This window comes from Vigna umbellata, chromosome 3 (genome assembly GCF_029865625.1).
Source record: "Vigna umbellata cultivar VRB3 chromosome 3, Vumbellata_1.0, whole genome shotgun sequence".
Classification (NCBI taxonomy): Eukaryota; Viridiplantae; Streptophyta; class Magnoliopsida; order Fabales; family Fabaceae; genus Vigna; species Vigna umbellata.
Genome location: NC_142167.1, coordinates 35,979,082 through 35,998,236, shown reverse-complemented (window position 1 = coordinate 35,998,236; position 19,155 = coordinate 35,979,082). Strand labels below are relative to the sequence as shown.

General features: G+C 32.6%; 1 protein-coding gene and 1 pseudogene across 1 annotated transcript; both read right to left on the bottom strand.

Annotated features, from left to right (window-relative positions):
• Positions 1-333: 333 nt before the first annotated feature.
• On the bottom strand, positions 334-2,141 carry LOC124821636 (multifunctional methyltransferase subunit TRM112 homolog A-like). The gene is made up of 2 exons (XM_047293552.2): positions 1,983-2,141; positions 334-1,068 (listed from the first exon to the last, which is right to left on the bottom strand). The coding sequence occupies exon 2, from the start codon at positions 1,019-1,021 to the stop codon at positions 653-655; it is 369 nt and encodes a 122-aa protein (XP_047149508.2). The 5' UTR covers positions 1,022-1,068; positions 1,983-2,141; the 3' UTR covers positions 334-652.
• A 3,241-nt stretch (positions 2,142-5,382) lies between these two features.
• Positions 5,383-8,029, bottom strand: LOC124821632 (receptor-like protein EIX2; annotated as a pseudogene).
• Positions 8,030-19,155: the final 11,126 nt, after the last annotated feature.

Below are 19,155 nucleotides of genomic sequence, written 5' to 3'. Positions count from 1 at the left end.
AAAAATAGAAACAATTACTGATAAATTTAATTTCACCCATTTTATAGTGGAAAGGAGTGTGTTTTTTTTTTCTTATTATTTGGGTATATTTTCATATATATTCATTTCTACGTTTTGTCTTTTACTCTTCCTATCTCTATATGGATTTTTCATTTTCAATTACAAAATTATAATGATACTTTTAAAATGAAAGCTTTCACTATTAAGCAATAAACCACTTCATTGATTTTTTTTTCAATAAAAATCCAGCAGATGGTTTTTCATAAAGAGCGATAAAAGAAAAGAAAAAGCATTCAGGCAAAACTGTCACTGATTATGCCTTTGGGGATGACATGATCAAAAGGGAAGAAACTCCAATCAATAGCCATTAGCATCAACACAAAAAGCAGTAAATAGTACTAAAAAACACAAGCATATAAAGAAATCTTTTAAGCTAATTTCTAATGCTGCAGTTTAATGCAACCTGCATTCAGGAATAGTCAAACTATCCAGTACAGCCCAGCCAGAGGATACATCATGCGTTGGTAAAAAGAAGGTAAACTTGACAGCCACAACTTTTAAAGTCTGCAGTTCCATTACCAGCATTCTTAACTATGGTGTCCAAAAAACGAGTGCCACTAAACAGGTAGAGGTTATGAAATAACAACAAAACTCAGACCTCGTCCTCGTGAAGAAGCATATTTGGAATGCCCTTGTTGACAGGAAAACGTCGTCCAGTCTCAGGGCAAACAAGAGCCCCTTCCTCAAGGTGGAGTTCCAAGAGAGCATGGTGAAACCTGTTCAGAAATTCATCAGAGTCCAGAATGGAAGAGTCGACCTCCTCAGGTAGTTCAGTGTATCCCATGGCCCGTGATGCGTCAACCAAAGCTTTCCAATCAACCTTCTCAAACATCTTTTTCAGAAACTCGCCATTCATTTCCACAGTCTTTTCCACCACTTTCTCTGCTTCAATGCGCAATGGGAACCCATTCACCACACCCTTTATGTTCGATGACAGCATGTTATGTGTTAGCAGTCTCATCTTTACTTACAGGTCAGAATATCAGCAGCAACACTTGAAACTAAACCCTACAAATTCAAAATACAAATAAACACAATCAAGCATCATCCCTACTAATTCCAATGAATCAAGTTTGTTTTCGGTTTCAGTTGCTTCTTCACGGGTTTGAAGTTTGAACAAATCAAATATATAAGCAAAATAAAAATAAATGCAATTAAAAAGAAGGAAAAAATTCTTTACCAAATTACAAATATCAATTTCCACTGCTAATTTTCTTTAAAATAAATCTCTATGAAAATCTATAGTAACCAATTTATGCAAGTATCACATAAGTGGCCATTGTTATCACGTATTAGCAATCAATCAGTCATAACAACCTTACGATAAACATAGCATCATGAATTTCTTTCACGTAGCCACGTAACAACTCGCAACTTAAACATCTGAGAGGGTAGATAGAATTAAATTTACTCAAGAACTATCTAGATTATCCAGAGAAACTGGGCCACTTACTGCATCGAACAGCACCGCTTTCAAAGTAACTTGCACGACAAAGTTTGAAAGTATACCCAATCTGATCAAACTTCTCAGTCCACTAAACGTTTAAGAAGGTATATAAACAGAATAAACAAAGCAATGATGCAGACTTTCATCAAACAAAATTGATGGAGTTCAATTTACAAAATACGGAATTGGTCAGCACGCAATCACCTTTAACGATTTAATTTACAAGACCGTACGCAGTAAAATTGGAGAACAACACAAGTATCAAAGCTAACAGGGAACAGACTCGTCTATCACTATTTTCAAGTTTCAACATCTTGAACCCATTAATTTAGATAGACAAAAAGGAAAACCACTAATTAGGTATTTTCTTGTCCTCTTTCGGTTGATTAATTCGTGCACGAAGCATTGAACTATGATCCCTGAACCCTACAAGACAAAGAGATTCCTGCGAAACGAGAAAGAGAAATAGAGGTACCTGAAGGCTAAGCTACGGCGAAGGACGTTGACAGCAAAGTTGGCGGTGGCGTTGCGAGCTGCAAAATCGCACTTCGGCTGTGCGCGGCGGCGAGGTGGTATGGGTAGATAGGTAACCAGGTAATCTATGATCTTTAAACGACCATGGAGATAGGAATTCTTATTTTAATATAAAAATACACTTATTTTTCGCTATATTTTCGAGATTTATTTAGATTTTTAAATTTTTAAAAATATTTTACGATTTAAAATTTGTGTTAGTTTGGGCTTTTAGAAATAATAGCAGAGTCTTTTTCTTATTATGAGTATTTTTAGAGGATTCAAAATATAAATCTTATATGACATTCCATATCAATTATTATTGTATTAAGTTTGAAAGTCATGATTATTAAAATGTTTAATTTCTCACTGTGTTAAATGATTTAATAAAATAGTTTTTTTAACTTAGTTTTAATTCGGAAAAATAAGATTCTTAAACGACAATAATTTGATGAAAAATTAAATAAAAAGATCATTATACATTATTTATTGATATTTTTATTTTAAATCTTAATTAAATTTCTAAGTATATCGTAAATTTAACATTAAATTTTATTGATTTACCGAGTATTCAAATTATATATTTTTTAATTATTTTTTTATAGTTAATATAAATAATATTATTGCTAATGTAATGATAATTGACTTTATTCATAATTAAGAATAAAATCTTGCATTTTTTAATCTCACATTTCTTAAGAGATTAAAACAGGTAATAGTCACTCGTTAATTAACAAAAATTAAATAACAAACTTAATTAAAAATATCAACACGTGTCTCACCCAAGGAATGTATAAAACCATGTTTTTCTTGTAACAATGGTACAATTATTAACATTAACAGTATCTATTTCATTCTATTGGATCAATGCATGTTTGTTCTATACGGATTTCAGTTTAAAACATATCACAGTAAAATAGATTTGGCGAATAGTAAAAATATAGGTTTATTTTATTGTATCATTGTATTTTTATCCTTATTCCGTAGGAATTAAGATGCTAATGTATCTTTTGTCCTGAGCTTAATATCATCTTAAAATTTATATATTTATATTTAAATATTTTAGATATATTCGTATTTTTTTTATTAATGATTGATCTTTCTTAAAAAGTGTTAAAATATTTTTTTTCTCTTGATTATTCAGAAGTTTCAAACTTGAATTTTTATTAATGAATGTGAGCCTGATTTTACTCATACTAATAAACTGTTAGTTTTAATATGTAGTTTAAATTTAGTAAAAGAACTTGTATTTTAGGTATAATGCTTTAATTCATCTTCGATTAAAGGAAGATTATTTAGTTTTTTAAGACTTGTTTGAATTGTAAAAATGTGTTTGAGAAAAGTGAATAGATGAATTTAATTGGATTTAAAATTAAAATTTTTGTATATTTTTTAAGAGATTTGGAATTAAATTTAGAGATGAAATTTGTAAAGTTTGTGAAAGATTTTATAAATGTGATTAAATAAGTAAAATATTTTAATAGAGTATAATTAATATTATTTTTTAATAATAATAATAATTATTATTATTATTTTATATTATTATTATTACTATTACTATTTATTGCTATTAAATATTTAGATATTATTGATTATTATGGAAAAAAGCATTGTTTTTTATATTAATAATAATAATTGTAAAAGATATGCTTTATATTTCTAAAAACTATTATATATTTTTGAAGGATTAAATATAATTTTGGTTTTTATTTTTGTTTACGTTGGTCCTCATTATTTTAATGTTCAATAAAGTTATAGTTTTTTTTTTTTAATTTTAGTCATTTTGATTTTTAACTGGGTTTAAATTATTGACAAAAAATTAACTGTGAATGTTATACATAATTTCATTATTTAATGTCATTGTCTTTTAGTTCAATCTCAATTTTAATTTATTTTGTTCAATTCAATCTCAATTTTAAATTTTAGAAGAAAAGATAAAATATAAATCTAATGATTATATTTTAATAATATAGTTAAAGTTTGTTTAAAAATAATGAAAGAAATATTTAACAAAAAATGTGAACTTTAATAAAAATTAAATTTGATTTTAATGTAGAGAGAGTCAAAATTAGAATTGAATCGAAAAATTAACAAAAATTAAAAATAAATTGAAAAAAATAATAAAAATCGTAACTGAATTGAATGTAGAATAATAACACGAACTTATATCGTACTATCACTTTGATGTAATATTGACTTTGAATAATTTTTTAAAAATAAAAATAAAAACAAAAAAATTACAAAATGATAAATAACGTGTTTAAAAAAATCAAAATTGAGGAAAATAGGATTCTTATTAAAAAAAATAAAATTATATTTAAGTCATTCTTAAATGTAATTAATGGTAAATGTGTTGTAAGAAATAGAGGTAAATTGTAGTCGACGAATCTCTTAGAACAGTAAGTGGTTGAAGAAAAAGTAAAGGCGGGATAAAAAAACAGTGTTACACATTATAGTGGTACTTTTGTCAATAATGTCACTCACAAATCTCTATTAATTAACACGTGAGATGGGATGAAAGGACGGGTCTTCTTGCATTTCCCACTCTCCATCGTCTTCAATTTACTACAAAAGAACACAAAATGTTTTGTGTAAAGAGTGAATCACTTCAAAAGAACACACTCTTTGATCATAAGGTCTTGTTCTTTTTTAAGTGAATTTGAGAGATTTAAAGATAATTTTTTTTTATCGTTTATTTGAGTGAATATGAAATAAACGAGAATAAATTTAGAAATAAATTTTTTTAGTTTCTCACGTAAATACACTTTTATATTTATTATCACAAATTTTATTTCCAAATTCATTCTTCTTGATCTCTATATTCACTCAAATAAACGATAAAATTTTTTTTTCAAATCTCTCAAATCACTCCTTAAATCCATTTAAAATAACAATGTACCTAAAGAAGCCGGCTTTTATTGATGTTTTAACGTTTTTGATTTTATAAGGAATAACCCACTTTTGGCTGAAGTATTTTCCATTGTGATTAGTATTCTGAGAGGATTTTTTTTTTGGTTCTGTTTGACAGCACACAGAATGTTAAAAACTGTATATTTCGTATTACAATGCTCTAGTCATTAACAAAACTGCATCACATCACCTCTTATTCTCCCCTGCAGTTGATGAATTATTCCCTTCTAAAGAATGAGAAACACCAAAAGATGTAATATAATAATAAAATAAAAGCATTATTGTTCTCATAAATTCTGACACAGCAACGGCTTGTAAATGTTATATGTAAGGGCTTCATAAAAAGAAAACACTCAGCATGAAAATATCCTATAATACAAAGACGATCTCACACCCTCTATAAATCAAATGAAATCTCGACCGAAAGGTTTTACTTACCTCTATGGCCATGTTTAGCAGAAGGAGTTTATATTGTTGACAACCAGGACACAAAGTCGGTCTCTTAAGTCATTAAGAGACTTGACGTAAGCTTCTCTCCATTTTTTATTTAAGAGAATGACACAGAAAACTCCCAAAAAGCCTGCCACAAATCCAGATTTTAGTCCAATATGAAACCATGGAAAAAATTCAGATTCATCTCCATCTTCATTTATTGGCTTTCTGTCTTTAAATTTATCATCTGACAACTTGAAGCATACTTTTGTAAGTGGAGGTCCACAAAGATCAGAATTGCCTGTGTAGCTGAGTTCATCAAATCCCTGAAGTTGTGTGCCTGATGGTATATTGCCTGTGAGATTGTTGAATGACAGGTTTAAATAACCGAGAAAGGTCAATTTGGACATGGCCTGGGGAATTTCACCGGAAAACTGATTCACAGAGAAATCAAGGGATTCCAAATTTTTCATGTTGCCAATTTCGTTAGGTATTTTTCCTGTTAATTTATTGTGCGACAAGTTCAGGGAACACAATCCGAAGAGGCTAAACATTTGGACAGGAATTGTTCCAGATAAATTGTTACTTGACATATCAATTAAGTTCATAAATTTCAGGTTTCTGTCATATTCTAATACCAGGCCTTTTACAACCAGCTCAAGACTTTCTTAAAGAAGTAAAAACTTCTATTTGAGAAATTGTATTGTAGGGTTGTTGAATACTCCCTGTGGGAAGCATTGTTGACAACTAAGGCTGTGATATTACATAGGCAGGTGGGTACTGCGTCCAGAGATTGTGTTATCTGCAATATCCAAAATAAAGAGGGATGACATTTGGCATATTTGTGCTGGGATGTTACCGCTAAAATGATTGGATCTTAATTGGAGAGCCTTTGCAGCATGCGGTATCCAATTTGGTATATTTCCTGTAAAGTTATTTTCACGAACATTGAAGATCAGTATTTGGCAATTTTGTAGCGATGGAGGAATCTCTCCGTAGAGCTTATTCTCATGCAGATGTAGCGAGGCAAGATTAGATAACACACCCATTGATATGGGTATTTTGCCTGTTAAATTATTGCTTCCCAAATTAACATGAATCAATGATTTCCAGTTCTCCCAGCAACTTGTAAGATCTCCAGATAAATGATTCAGAGATATATCCAAGTACACCAAATTGCTTTTCCCATTCAGCATCTTATGATCACACAAGAGAGCGAGAGATACTTCCTGATAATGATTTGTTTGATAACCTGACAACGGCTACATTCGAGGATAATCGAGGCAGGGAACCTTTCAAACCATTTGATGACAAACTTACCACTGTAGAGTTCAACAATATGTTTGATAGGTTCCCATCTATCGAATTATATTCTAAAGAAAGTTTGGACACCCTTGATACAAAATTCCAAAATTTGTCTGGGGCCTGAAACGATGATCCATAAATAGATAAACCTTGAATAGATCTTTGAGTATATAACCATGCAGGGAGGTGAGGACCTGAAAATGAGAGCCATAGGTTCTCAAGTTGAAAAGGTGGAATCCAGTGGGAGTCAAAATCAAAGATTAATGGTGGTGAAGAGTATATATCCAAGTTCTTTAATTTTGACATTTTGGCAAAATTTCTCTCTGACACAACTCCTGTGAATTGATTGTCGCCAACGGACAAGGAAGTTAAGGATGATAGATTTCCCAAACTTTTGGGAATAAATCCAGAAAACATGTTACCGTCGACAAAAAGATATTGTAGATGGTCAAGTTCACCTATCCAATCTGGTATTGATCCATTGAGGTCATTGTTTTCCAAATCCAGGTCTTCCAAATGTTGAAGATTTAACAATGCCTTAGGAAGTTGTCCTGTTAAAGAGCATGAACTAAGAAAAATACCAGAAAGACCACAACTAATGTTAAATAACCATTTAGGCAACTCTGAGTGAAATTTATTTCCTGATAGATGAAGAATTTTGAGTGCAGTAAAATTAGCATGTTGAAGAGATGGATTCAAATCTTTAAGTTGGCAATAACTCATGCGGAGCACTGAAAGCGATGGTAGCATAGTGACTATTTGAAGCCAGTTAGTTTCCATGTGAAGATCAACGCCACTGATGTAAAGATATTCCAAGGAGGACATGCGAAAAAGAAATTGAAGACTATTTATAACAAGATTATCGTTAAGGGACAGATCAAGATAACGAAGAGTTGATGAGTTGAGATATTGCGGAGGACGGATAGATACAGATAGGTTATAATAATTCTGATTATGCACAGAATCAAACTGGATCGCCAAGAAGTCGTTATTTCTCAAATCCAAGTAGTTTAGAAATTCCAACTCCATTAACAGGGAAAGGGAAAAGGTACCTGTGAGGCAGTGTGATTTATCTTCTTTGTCAATGTAATTAGGAATACTTGTAAAACATGGGAGACTGAGCCGAGTGACTCTACTGTTGATTCTGTCACACTTAACTCCTCTCCATTCACAACAATCTTGTTGAGTGGACCATGAAGAAAGTACGCCTGATGGATCCATGACTCCTTTCTTGAAGTTTAAGAGAGTTTGTGTATCTTTTTTGCTGCAACGATTATTGAAGTTGCAAGTGCCGGCGTCGAACATCATTGTGCATAGCAAACATGCAAAGATGAGTGCATATGGAGAAGAAGATGTATCCATGGTTAGGATAGAAAGAAAAGGCAAGGTAGGAGGGATGAACTTCAACTTCATTCAGAGGAACTTATTTATACAAGTGAAAGCTAGTCTTCATAATCATTTCTATTATCTATAATAAAATGAAGTTCCAAAAATGTATTTTAACGATCTTTACAGAGAAATTTCATCCCGTGGTGTCCATACCATACCGGTCAACAAGGTTTGTATTACTTTTAAAGGATTTAAAAAAAAAATGTGAATTTGATATTATTTATTTTCCTAGTTAGTGTAATTCTCTAAGTTTTGAAAGAAAAAAAAAGGCTTAATATCAATTTTGGTCCCAATTTTTCTCAGTTTTATTCGAAATGGTCCAATTTTTTTTTCCTGTTCAATGTTGTCCTAAAGAATGTAATTTATGTTCAATTTAGTCTTTTTTACAGACGGTGCTTAAATCGTTAACGGCTGACAGTCCAGGTGTGCAAAAGACTAATGAGATGCCATTTGACTGCCCACGTGGATTCCCTCCAGGTACAGTGAGGTGGATTCTGAAAAAAATGCCATTTATTTAATGAAAGTGTATGGGTCTTGTGGCCATATGCAGGGAGGTTCTCCCAAGGGCTTGGACGTGAACCCGCAGCCGCTGCAAGCGAAGGATGAGGCAAAGGAGGTGACGACGCAGTAACACGGATTGGTGTTGATGGGGTTGTTAGGTAGTGTGGACAAATGGATGAAACTTGGGTTTACCAAATGGGATCCAATGGCCGAGCGATGAGAGAGAAGAAGAAGGGAACCAAATAGCTGAAGGGGTGAGGCTACCGAACGGTGCAAGCATGAGAGCCGATCGGTTCGCTAGAGGGATTTGCGATTTAAGCTTGTGGTCCTGCAGATTTCTGGTTCTTGTGGTTTGCAGGTTTGGGGTTGGCGAGGATGATGAAGGTGTGTGTGTCGCGGTGGCGCGTTGAAGAAGGGAGAGTGGTAGCGGCGACCATGGAGATTGCGTTGTTGGCTATGAATGTTGTGCGAAACTCACGATTTAGGTTGGTGCTAGAAGAGGAAGACTCGTGATTTGCTTTAGGTTTGATGGCGTCGCGGATGGAGATGTGGTGGTTATAGGTTCTCACGTTGAGTGACGCGATTCTTACAGCAACAACGGCCTGAAATGGGTTTTGGAAGCGCGAGGAAGATGATGCGTGAAGTTGGTGGTCTGGCGAGCTGAGACCTTAATCAGAAATGCATTTTCAAAAAAATCAATAAATCCACCTCATTGTGTCTTAAGGTGTCCACGTGGACAGTTAAATGTCATTTCATTAGTCTTTTGCACACCTAGATTGTCAGTCGTTAACAACAAAAAGGACTAAATCAAACATAAATTACATTCTTTAGGACAACATTGAACAGAAAAAAAATTAGAACCATTTCGAATAAAACTGACAAAAATTGAGACCAAAATTGGTATTAAGCCGAAAAAAAAAATACTTTAGAATTTTTGGTTCTAAATTTTTTATATATATTTACTTGATAAAAGGTAAGTGTTTATTTTTGTCAACATGAGACATGAAGTATTAAGCAAAATAAAATAGTGATCCATGAAAGAAAAATAAAAAGAAATAAGACATTAGTTATTCGTTAAATAAGACAGATTTATTATCTTTTCATAAGTGTGTACTACCTCTATTATAGAGTTAGCAGTAATTCAATGAAACCCCCATTTTTTTCTCTGTTTTTCTAACCTTTCTCACTGAAAACTCAATCTATTTATTTCTGAGAGGTACTTCACACTGATGCGTTTGACTAGTTTTTGGAAAGAAAGTTAATGAGAAAAAATGGTAACATGTCATGTCTATCAAGTTTTGGAAAGAAAGTTAATAAGCTACTTGTTCATTACATTGTTATTCACGTTGTTTTGACTGTTTGAAACATGTGCAACAAACACTAACCATTTTTGGTTATTCATTTTAAACAAATCCTCTCCCATTATTAACCATTTTTGGTTATTCAAACAAATCCTCTCAAGTTCATTGCTTCTGTAGTTTCCACCACGGAAAACACGGATAGTCTTTAATTCTACATAGAGGAGCTTTGTATTCTTATACTGGTACGTGCGCCTGTACAATACCCGGTATTTTTTTACTTTATTTAATATTTAATAATAAAATTAAAATTTATAAAACTGATTAATTTTATATATTGTATTTTAAATTAGAATAATACTACAAATAATAATAATTAAAAAAATTAAAAAATATTAAAATATTGTATATGTATTAACTTGAATAACTATTTATTTATTTTAAATGGTTTGATAAAATTTAATGTGTTTAATTGAAATAAATTGGATAAATAAATAACTTTATACAAAAAAAGGAAACATATATAATGAATACGTCATGATGCATAATATAGAAAAGTAGTCGAGATTAAATAGGATTACAGTCATCCTAAAATAAGTCCGAAAATTTAGAACTTAAGCGTACTAAAACATTTCAAAAGGATAGGATTCACCGGGAGATCCATAATAACATAACAGTAATTCAAAATACTAAGAGAACACTAAGGAGACTAAGCGGCAACATCGTTTCTTCCAAAGTCTGCTCCAGAGGCACCTCTTCCGCCTCTGCTCACATCCAAGTGGATGATCATTGCAAAAGAAAGCATACCCAAGCAAACACAAACACACAAGCAAGGGTGAGCTAGATATACAAAAATCATGTTATATCAATCACACACAATATGCAATTAAAGGCAGATATAATAGACCATGCAACATAACTTCTTACACTTTACACTTGACTCGTCCGGACTAGAATGATTGTCGAGCTATGGCGGGTTATTGATAACAGTTGAAAAACTGTTATTTTCATGCTTAAAATTGATACCAAAAGCAACCTTTAACACTCAGAAACTAGCTTGGAATCATGCTTTTGTTCATATTTTTGGAAATAAGAGAGTTGGACAGGTTTATGCTTGATTTCAGTGTTTTATGCAGGTTTTAAGGTGAATTTGGTGAAAGATGTGAAGAAGGATAGAGATGGAATCAGAAAAGAACTCAAAAAGTGCAAAAGAAGAGAAGCCGCAAGTACCGCTCGACGCTAGTTTACCGCTGAGCGGCACTCAGGAACAGTCGTTGGCTCCGCTGAGGGGTAAAAGTGCAGCTGAGGGGAGAATTGACTAAGCGCTGGTACCGCTGAGCGGTGGTCTTTTGGGATTAGGCCCACTTTTCTGTAATATTTCGAATAGTATATAAGCTTTAGGACGTCCTAGGGTTTGTATCTTTGGCTAGAGACGAAGCAAACACTTACTTTTCCACCCCTTGGAAGAAGATCTTGGATGCTCAGGCTACCTACTCATCTTTCTAGGGTTCTATCTTTCATTCTTTCATTATTGTTCATCTAGTTTCACCATAAATATGGTGAACTAAACTTTGTATTGTTGTTGGAGAATCAATGTAATCTTTTGAAGCTCTCATATATGGAACTTGTGTTTAAACATCTTATTTGAGATACATGCTTTCTTTCATCACTAGTTAGGGTTTTTTCTCTTTGCTCAAAGCATGCATTGTTTAACTCATTCGATGTCATGATTATTGATTTTGTCGATATGGAAACGTACGGGGAAATCTAGATCCAGGGAAATTCTCCCAATAGCATATTGCCTAGACATAGGAATATGAGGGTTGGTTGCCTTTAAGCTTTTGTGCTTCAAAATTAATTATTAGGGATGGTAGAAATTGTATGAACTCGTAATTAAGGATAGGTCTTCTTGCAAGGTGATTTAGAGAGTGACATTAACATTGATGAAAAGAATGATGAATTCCTAAAAGTATATGAGAGTGGATAAGATGAAATTGATTACCCCAACAACATACTCATCCATCTAATTCGTTTAAGTGTTTGTGTTCATCTTTTCCATTGATCAAAACTCATGCATACATGTTTACTTTTGTCTTTTGCATTTGAAATTTATACCAATTTGTTCACAAGTCTTAAATAATCAAGAAATCATATAACTAACTAGGCCGTGAGTCCTTTGAGAGAACGATACTTGGTCTTACCAAGTTTATTACTTGATACGATTCGGTCGCACTTGCCGAGGGTTAAACAAGTTTTTGACGTCGTTTTTCGGTGTTCATAAATTTGTCATCAGTTATGGACTCGTGGTGGCCTCTACTGCTTTGCAAAGCCATTGCCAATGGGTTTCACCCTACCACACTCACGAGGTTAGTCCGTTATCACTCACCTTGGGCCATACTGGAAGCACCCAAGACTAGGACCTCCTGCTACTCCTCACCACATGAATCAATCCTCTCTACTTAAGAATGAAAGACCATTGGAGCGTCAGGAAAACCCCCAAAATTGAGCTACCATGCATTCATTCCAAACACTGAGGGCACCACCATGAATCCTCACCTTGAGGCCATGGAATTACGTACATTACACATAGGGCACCACCATGTGACCTCCCTTGAGATCCATGGAATTACGTCCATTACACATACTTGTTACATTCAACCACCAAACATGTCTCATACATTCACATACTTTCAATATAATAACATTACCACGATCATACTATGCATTTCAATCATTCCGCACACTTAATTCAAACCAAAACAAGAGCAAATGAGCTTGAACCGAACGCTATGAGCTTTGGCCGAGCACTGAGAGCTTTGGCCGAATGATAAGAGCTATGGTCGAACACCTAGAGCTTTGGTCGAACACTCAGAACCTTGGTCGAACGCTTAGAGCGACGAAAAAAATCTAGCACTAAATTTTTACACTGATTGTGAAATTTCATTGCTCTGTTAGAAGAAGGATAGCTATACTGATTCGGTATACTCAAAAGACACCGTTGGTACAAAATGGACGATCTAACAAGGATTATATTTCAGTAAATTTCGCCTTACTGATCTTGTCTTTTATGGACTCGACCCCCCCTTTTTGACTGTACAAGAATATGTGGAGTTCAAGATGTCTGGAAGCACAGGAGAACGTTCTTTTGCTGATATTATTACCAGTATCCGATACTGGATTATTCATAGCATTACTATACCCTCCCTATTCATTGCAGGTTGGTTATTTGTCAGTACAGGTCTAGCTTATGATGTATTTGGAATTCGAACGCTTAGAGCCTTGGCCGAACGTTTAGAGCCTTGGCCAAACACCTAGAGCCCTGGCCGAACGCTTAGAGCCCTGGCCGAACACCTAGAGCCCTGGTCGAGCGCTTAGAGCCTTGGCCGAACACCTAGAGCCTTGGCTGAATACCTAAAGCCTTGGCCGAACACCTAGAGCCATGACCGAACGCTTAGAGCCCTGGCCGAACGCCTAGAGCCCTGGCCGAACACCTAGAGCCCTGGCCGAACACCTAGAGCCTTGGCCGAACCCCTAGAGCCTTGGACGAACGCCTAGAGCCTTGGCCGAACACCTAGAGCTCTGGCCGAACACCTAGAGCTCTGGCCGAACGCTATCAAGACCACCACTAAGACCGAACGTTACCAAGACCACCTACTAAGACCGATCGTTACATATGACCGAGCGCTACCTGAGACCGAGCACCATCAAGATCGAACGCTACCTAAGAGACCGAGCACTCAACAGCGCATGGCCGAACGCTTATCAGTTCACTTTCGGCGAAACTGCATAATTCTGCAGAATTATGAACAACACCTAACATAACCATTCCTAACCATTTTTACTAACTTCTAACACCCTTAATTCTTGTTTTATACTTAATTAAACTTATCTAAATGATTCTAAACATTCCTACTACCATTTTAAAGTGATTAAGACTCAAATTCAACTCTAAAACACTAATTTTCCCAACTTAGGGATTCAAAATCCAATCTCATGGCTTTGCACCTAGTTTGATCAATTTAGTGATTCAAACAAGTCACATTACAGTGGCTAAGACTGCCCCAACAGCCCAGTTGCGCTTTAGACCCCAAATGCCCAAAATCACTACCTCACTTCCTTTCAAAGTGACCTAAAAACCACAAAACTCCAAATTTCTATGTAACCAAAAATATACCAGATTTCACACTTAAATAACTTCCAATTGGTCAATTATAGCAATTCAAACTCATCCAAATCAATTCCAAACAGCTCAACACAGTTTCATGGATTTCACATATCAACACATACAATACAACATACTCAAAACAAAATACAACTCCAAACAATGCACCAATTCAAAATCCAATATACATATACTTCATGCAAGCAATTTAAAGAAGTATTTTAGCTTCTCTTACCTTGAAACTTCTTTGCTCAACTCAAAGACCCGCAGCTACAGTACCTCATACGCGAATAATCTAGACAGCACCCTACAACCCGCAATGCGGTGATTAAGAACAACTCTTAGAGCTAGAATGAATGGATGAAAACGTAAAGGAGGGTACACTAGGCACATGCAACTTGCCCTAGGTCCCAAACAGTGGAGAACAGTGAAGAGCTACTTACCCGCTGAAGAATGAAAATTTATTCGGATGGTTGCGAAGGTCTCTACGACGGCGTCACTTGAGCACCACCTAATCCAACATGCAACCACTAAATCTGAGGGAATGGTAGAGAGAAGACAGAGAGAAATGGAAGAGCAAGCTTTTTAGAGAGAGAATGAGAAGCTGAGATAATGAACTCAGATTTTGAAAGGTTCCTTCCTAAGATCATAGTGTCCTTAGCCTTATGGACTTGACTGCCTTAACTTAAGGCCTTTACAAAAAGTATTATATATTATTTATAATAAATAATTCAAATTTGTTTATAATAAATGATATAATATTTATTTAGAATACATGAATCAAGTTTTCAAATAAATTCAACAATTAGAAATAATATATTAAAAATGTATAAAAATTATTGTAATAAGTTTGAAATATCTTATTTGAATTTATACAACTAACACTTAAATCAATTATGGATGATTTGTAAATAGTTATACATTTTGCGTTTAATTTAATAAGTAATTACGAAATTAAATTTTAGAGATAAATAATAAATATATTACAAATAGAATAATAATTATATTGAAGATGTGTTACTGTGTATTATATATCTTTTTCTAAAAGATTTTTAAATTTACATCACATTTATAAGTTTTATGGGTTACATTTTTATTTTCATTTAATATATGTAATTTCAATAGTTACGTTGTTTTTTATTCTTGTAACAATAACATAAAGTTGATCATGTCTAAAAATTAGATTTAAAAGTAATTGACCTCGGCTTTCATGGTTATCATGTGAATAAAATATAAATATATTGAAAATTATTTTATTTTGAATTTTGAAAGACATTAGATATAGTAACAAAAAAACCAAATATAAATTTGTGATAATTGTTTTTATAATGATAACACTAACAAAAATAAAATTTTATAAAAATTATTAACTTATAACCTTATATTCATAAATTTAAGTTTATAAAAATATAATTAAAAGTTAACATAAGTATTCTATTTTTATAAGACTGAATAATAGCACTTTACTAATTTTATACTAAAAATGCATTTAAGTTATTAATTATATACTCCCTCAATAAAATGCACTTTATCATTATGAAAACTAATATGAAAACTCCTTTTAGATAAAGAAACCAACATATGAAATATATAGTCATTACAATATAGATAGCAATACTTAAAACTTGGTTCAGACTGTTTATCCTCTTGTGCCAAAATCTTCATATCCCATCTTTCTTCCAACCTTATTGATAAACTCTATTGGGACATGAGAAATAATATTGGGACAAGTCAAAATATGTATCTTTAACAAATGATTTGATGAATAAAAATGGATGGACATTAAACTAAATATATTGCATTAAAATAAATAAATAAATCTCAAAGATAGAAAAAACATATAATCCACACAAACTTGACAAAAAATTCTGTTGGTAAGTGCATTGTTACTATATCTGATAAGACTCTCTTTATCTATTAGAAAATCATGATAAGTACAGCTTCCAAAACTTGCAATATATATAACATAAAAATGCTTTAAAAAAAGTGCCTACAAACATAAAAATAATCAGTATATTTTTATACAAACATGTTTTGGCAATAAAAATATTGTGTAAGCCCCAAATAATGTAAAAGTTAAGTCTTTTGGGAAAACAAAAAAGAAAAGAAGAACATGAACAAGTTGAACCCATAAAATATTAAGTTGATGTCATAAAATATCATAAGAAATAAGATTTCTAAATCCAAAACCATAAGAAATAGGAACATTATCACCTAGGTTGTGATGTATTTTATAGTAGGAAAACACCTATAGCTTTTGGAACAATCTGCCTTTGATTTTTTCTGTTTATGAAGGATCAAAATTTGTTTATTGCACTCTAGAAACTTTTCTTGCACTCACTGACGTATATCTTCGACTTAAGGGTTTATTTCTATGAAGGTAAGGGATTTTAAAAGCAAAATTGCTGTAACTACCTACTTTAATAGATAATATTTTAACATTAATTAATTTTATTATTCTAACTCAAACCCAGACGTTGAAAGTTTTAAACCTAATCAATTAATATTAAATATAATCCATTAAGTGCAAATTGATGTGTTTTTCAAAAACATTGATTTAATCAATTAAAACTTTAACCTAATTATTGTGAATCATTCTTATTTTCAGTTTACTCAAATTAATTGATTATATAACAATATAATGGGATGTAACTTTTCTTAGTTGATTATTGTTTGGGATGTAGGGTGGAGAATCACAGTTAAAACATACGTCGTCTTATGTTTCCATTACAAAGTTATCCTTAATCTTCATTATTCAAATTTCAAGTTGTGCAAGTAGGTATATGTCAAGATGTGCAAGTAGGTATATGTCAAGAACACTCAAGTTAGTTATATGACTGATCAGTTATCATAATAAAATATTAAATTCACAATAAATACAATTACCTACCTTCTTATTTTATCTATAAATTTATAAAACTTTAAAATAAACTTTTAGTTAAGATTAACCTAATCATGACCCAAAAATTGATAAATGCATTTACCTATAAATATGTTCAATTTGTAATGTGGGTGTCTAATAGATGTATGGCATAATGATTTATTGAGTGGCTGTCCGGTTTGCAAAGACTTGAGATTGAAAACGATCCTCCCACCTAATATTTTTTGAAAACATTGGTTAGGTCATATGGTACAATTATCTATTTACTCATTTAATTAATTTGTTGGTAGAAAATATTTTATCTTTTAAAATGAATGAGAAAGAGTTGAAGAAGCTTTACTATCAAACTAATAAAACCTTTTTTGGAAGACATCATAAAAAAAAACTCTTCATTTACTTAATTAATGCTAACAACTAAGACATGATTATGTATGCACATTTATTTGTTAAAAGTAACGTGTTGAAAAGTAAGAAAATGACACAATCATATTGTAATATTTAAAATCAGTAGTTTTGAAATTATTTAAATGTAATCTATTTGTTGGGATTTGGTATGATGTGTTTTGTTTATGAAACCAATATTTATGCATTAATATTGTTCGAACAAAGTTTAATCAGTGAGTGATCATTGCATAATTTGCTTAAATGTCATTATAATTAATGAATACTTAAACGATAAAATATATTATCCAACAAAGCAGTAGCTTGTTATTTGAGTAAGAAAGGGTTCAGCACGAGCTTTATACGTAAAAAAAAATGCAAGATCATGAGATTTCTCAAATGATATTTAATGAGATGTGATTATTTTACACATATAATTCATAATATACTTGTAAGAGTGAATTGTGATTGCAATAGACAAATGTGTGTATCTTATACAAAAGCATACAATATTGGAGATTACAGCAATAAAGATACTAAACAAATGTTTTTAATTTTTTTAAATATTTTAATAAAGAGAATTCTCATTGTTTTATTATTTATGTGATTTGAATTGATTATTCCATTATTTAGAGGGTAAAACATGAAAACAATAAATAATATATGATAAGATTAAATAAACAAGATAGTACAATGTTGTTTTTCAACATAAAATTTTGAAATTATGTGCTTGTAGATATTTTTTAAAATATTATTTAAATTTTTATTTTTATTCCAGGTACAACTTGAAACTTGTTGGGTTATTGGACTCGCTTCCTATGTGAAGAATCCAAATAATGTGGACCATTAGGTCTCACTAGGTTTAATAGAGATGGGTCAGATTAGTAAAGCACATTAGAGTAATTTGAAGAGAGACAAAAGCCAACTGAGAGAAAAAGTAAGAGAGAAAGTCATTCCCGCATAACCCTAAACATGCACTGGTGTTTTATTCGCTGTGAACTTGTTCACCGTTGGATCGAGCTGATTTTTGGACAGTAGGTTCCAGACATATGGTTCTTCATTCTGATCGTTCGGATCGTCAATCAGAGGTTTAGATTGGGAGAAATCGGTCCCACACCAGCAGCCTTGTTTTGGAGAATTTTCATCTTCTTGGTTCTCATTTGTAAGCATTTGTGCTTGGCTTATTGAACACATCATTTGGTGTTATTTGTTAGAATCGCTGCAGCGGAATTGTTAGCGTGGAATAACAAACCAAGAGGGTTTTTAATACGAACGTGTGCCTTTTAATTTCTACTCAATTAAACTTACCAAGATAATAATAAAGACAAATAAGGAGAGTAAGGTTGAGAGAAATTTGCACAGATGATTTTATCCTGGTTCGGATCTTACCAATCCTACGTCCAGTCGCTTATCTCAAACAAGATAAACCTTTTTCACTAACACAAAACAATTACAAATTACAATCACAAAGAAACACAATTTGTAAAAGTTTAGAAACCACCTCTCTTGAAACCACAAGAGATGAACCTACACCTCCTTTGTATCTTCACAAAGGATGAACACCTCCTCCGAATACTTCACGAAGGATGATTCTCTTCCGAACACCTCCTTAGACACACCAAGGATGAACCAGCTATTCCTCTATCACCGTAGCAGTATTTCACCAACTCTACAGACAGAGTTTCCTTAGCTGAGCAAGAGCACACAAGTCTCAATGATTTCTGAGTACTAGAGCACAAGGGAAGAGTTGTTTTTGAGATAAACAGAGAGCCAATTTATAGACTCAGCCAAATACTCTTCCATTCTTCGAAAACGGGCCATCTAACGCATTTAATCGATTAACATAAGTATTAATCGATTAAAATGAGTACAACGG

What these genes read in the sequence shown, in the direction of transcription:
- LOC124821636 (XM_047293552.2), bottom strand. Translation starts at nt 1,021, where the DNA reads ATGAGACTGCTAACACATAACATGCTGTCATCGAACATAAAGGGTGTG.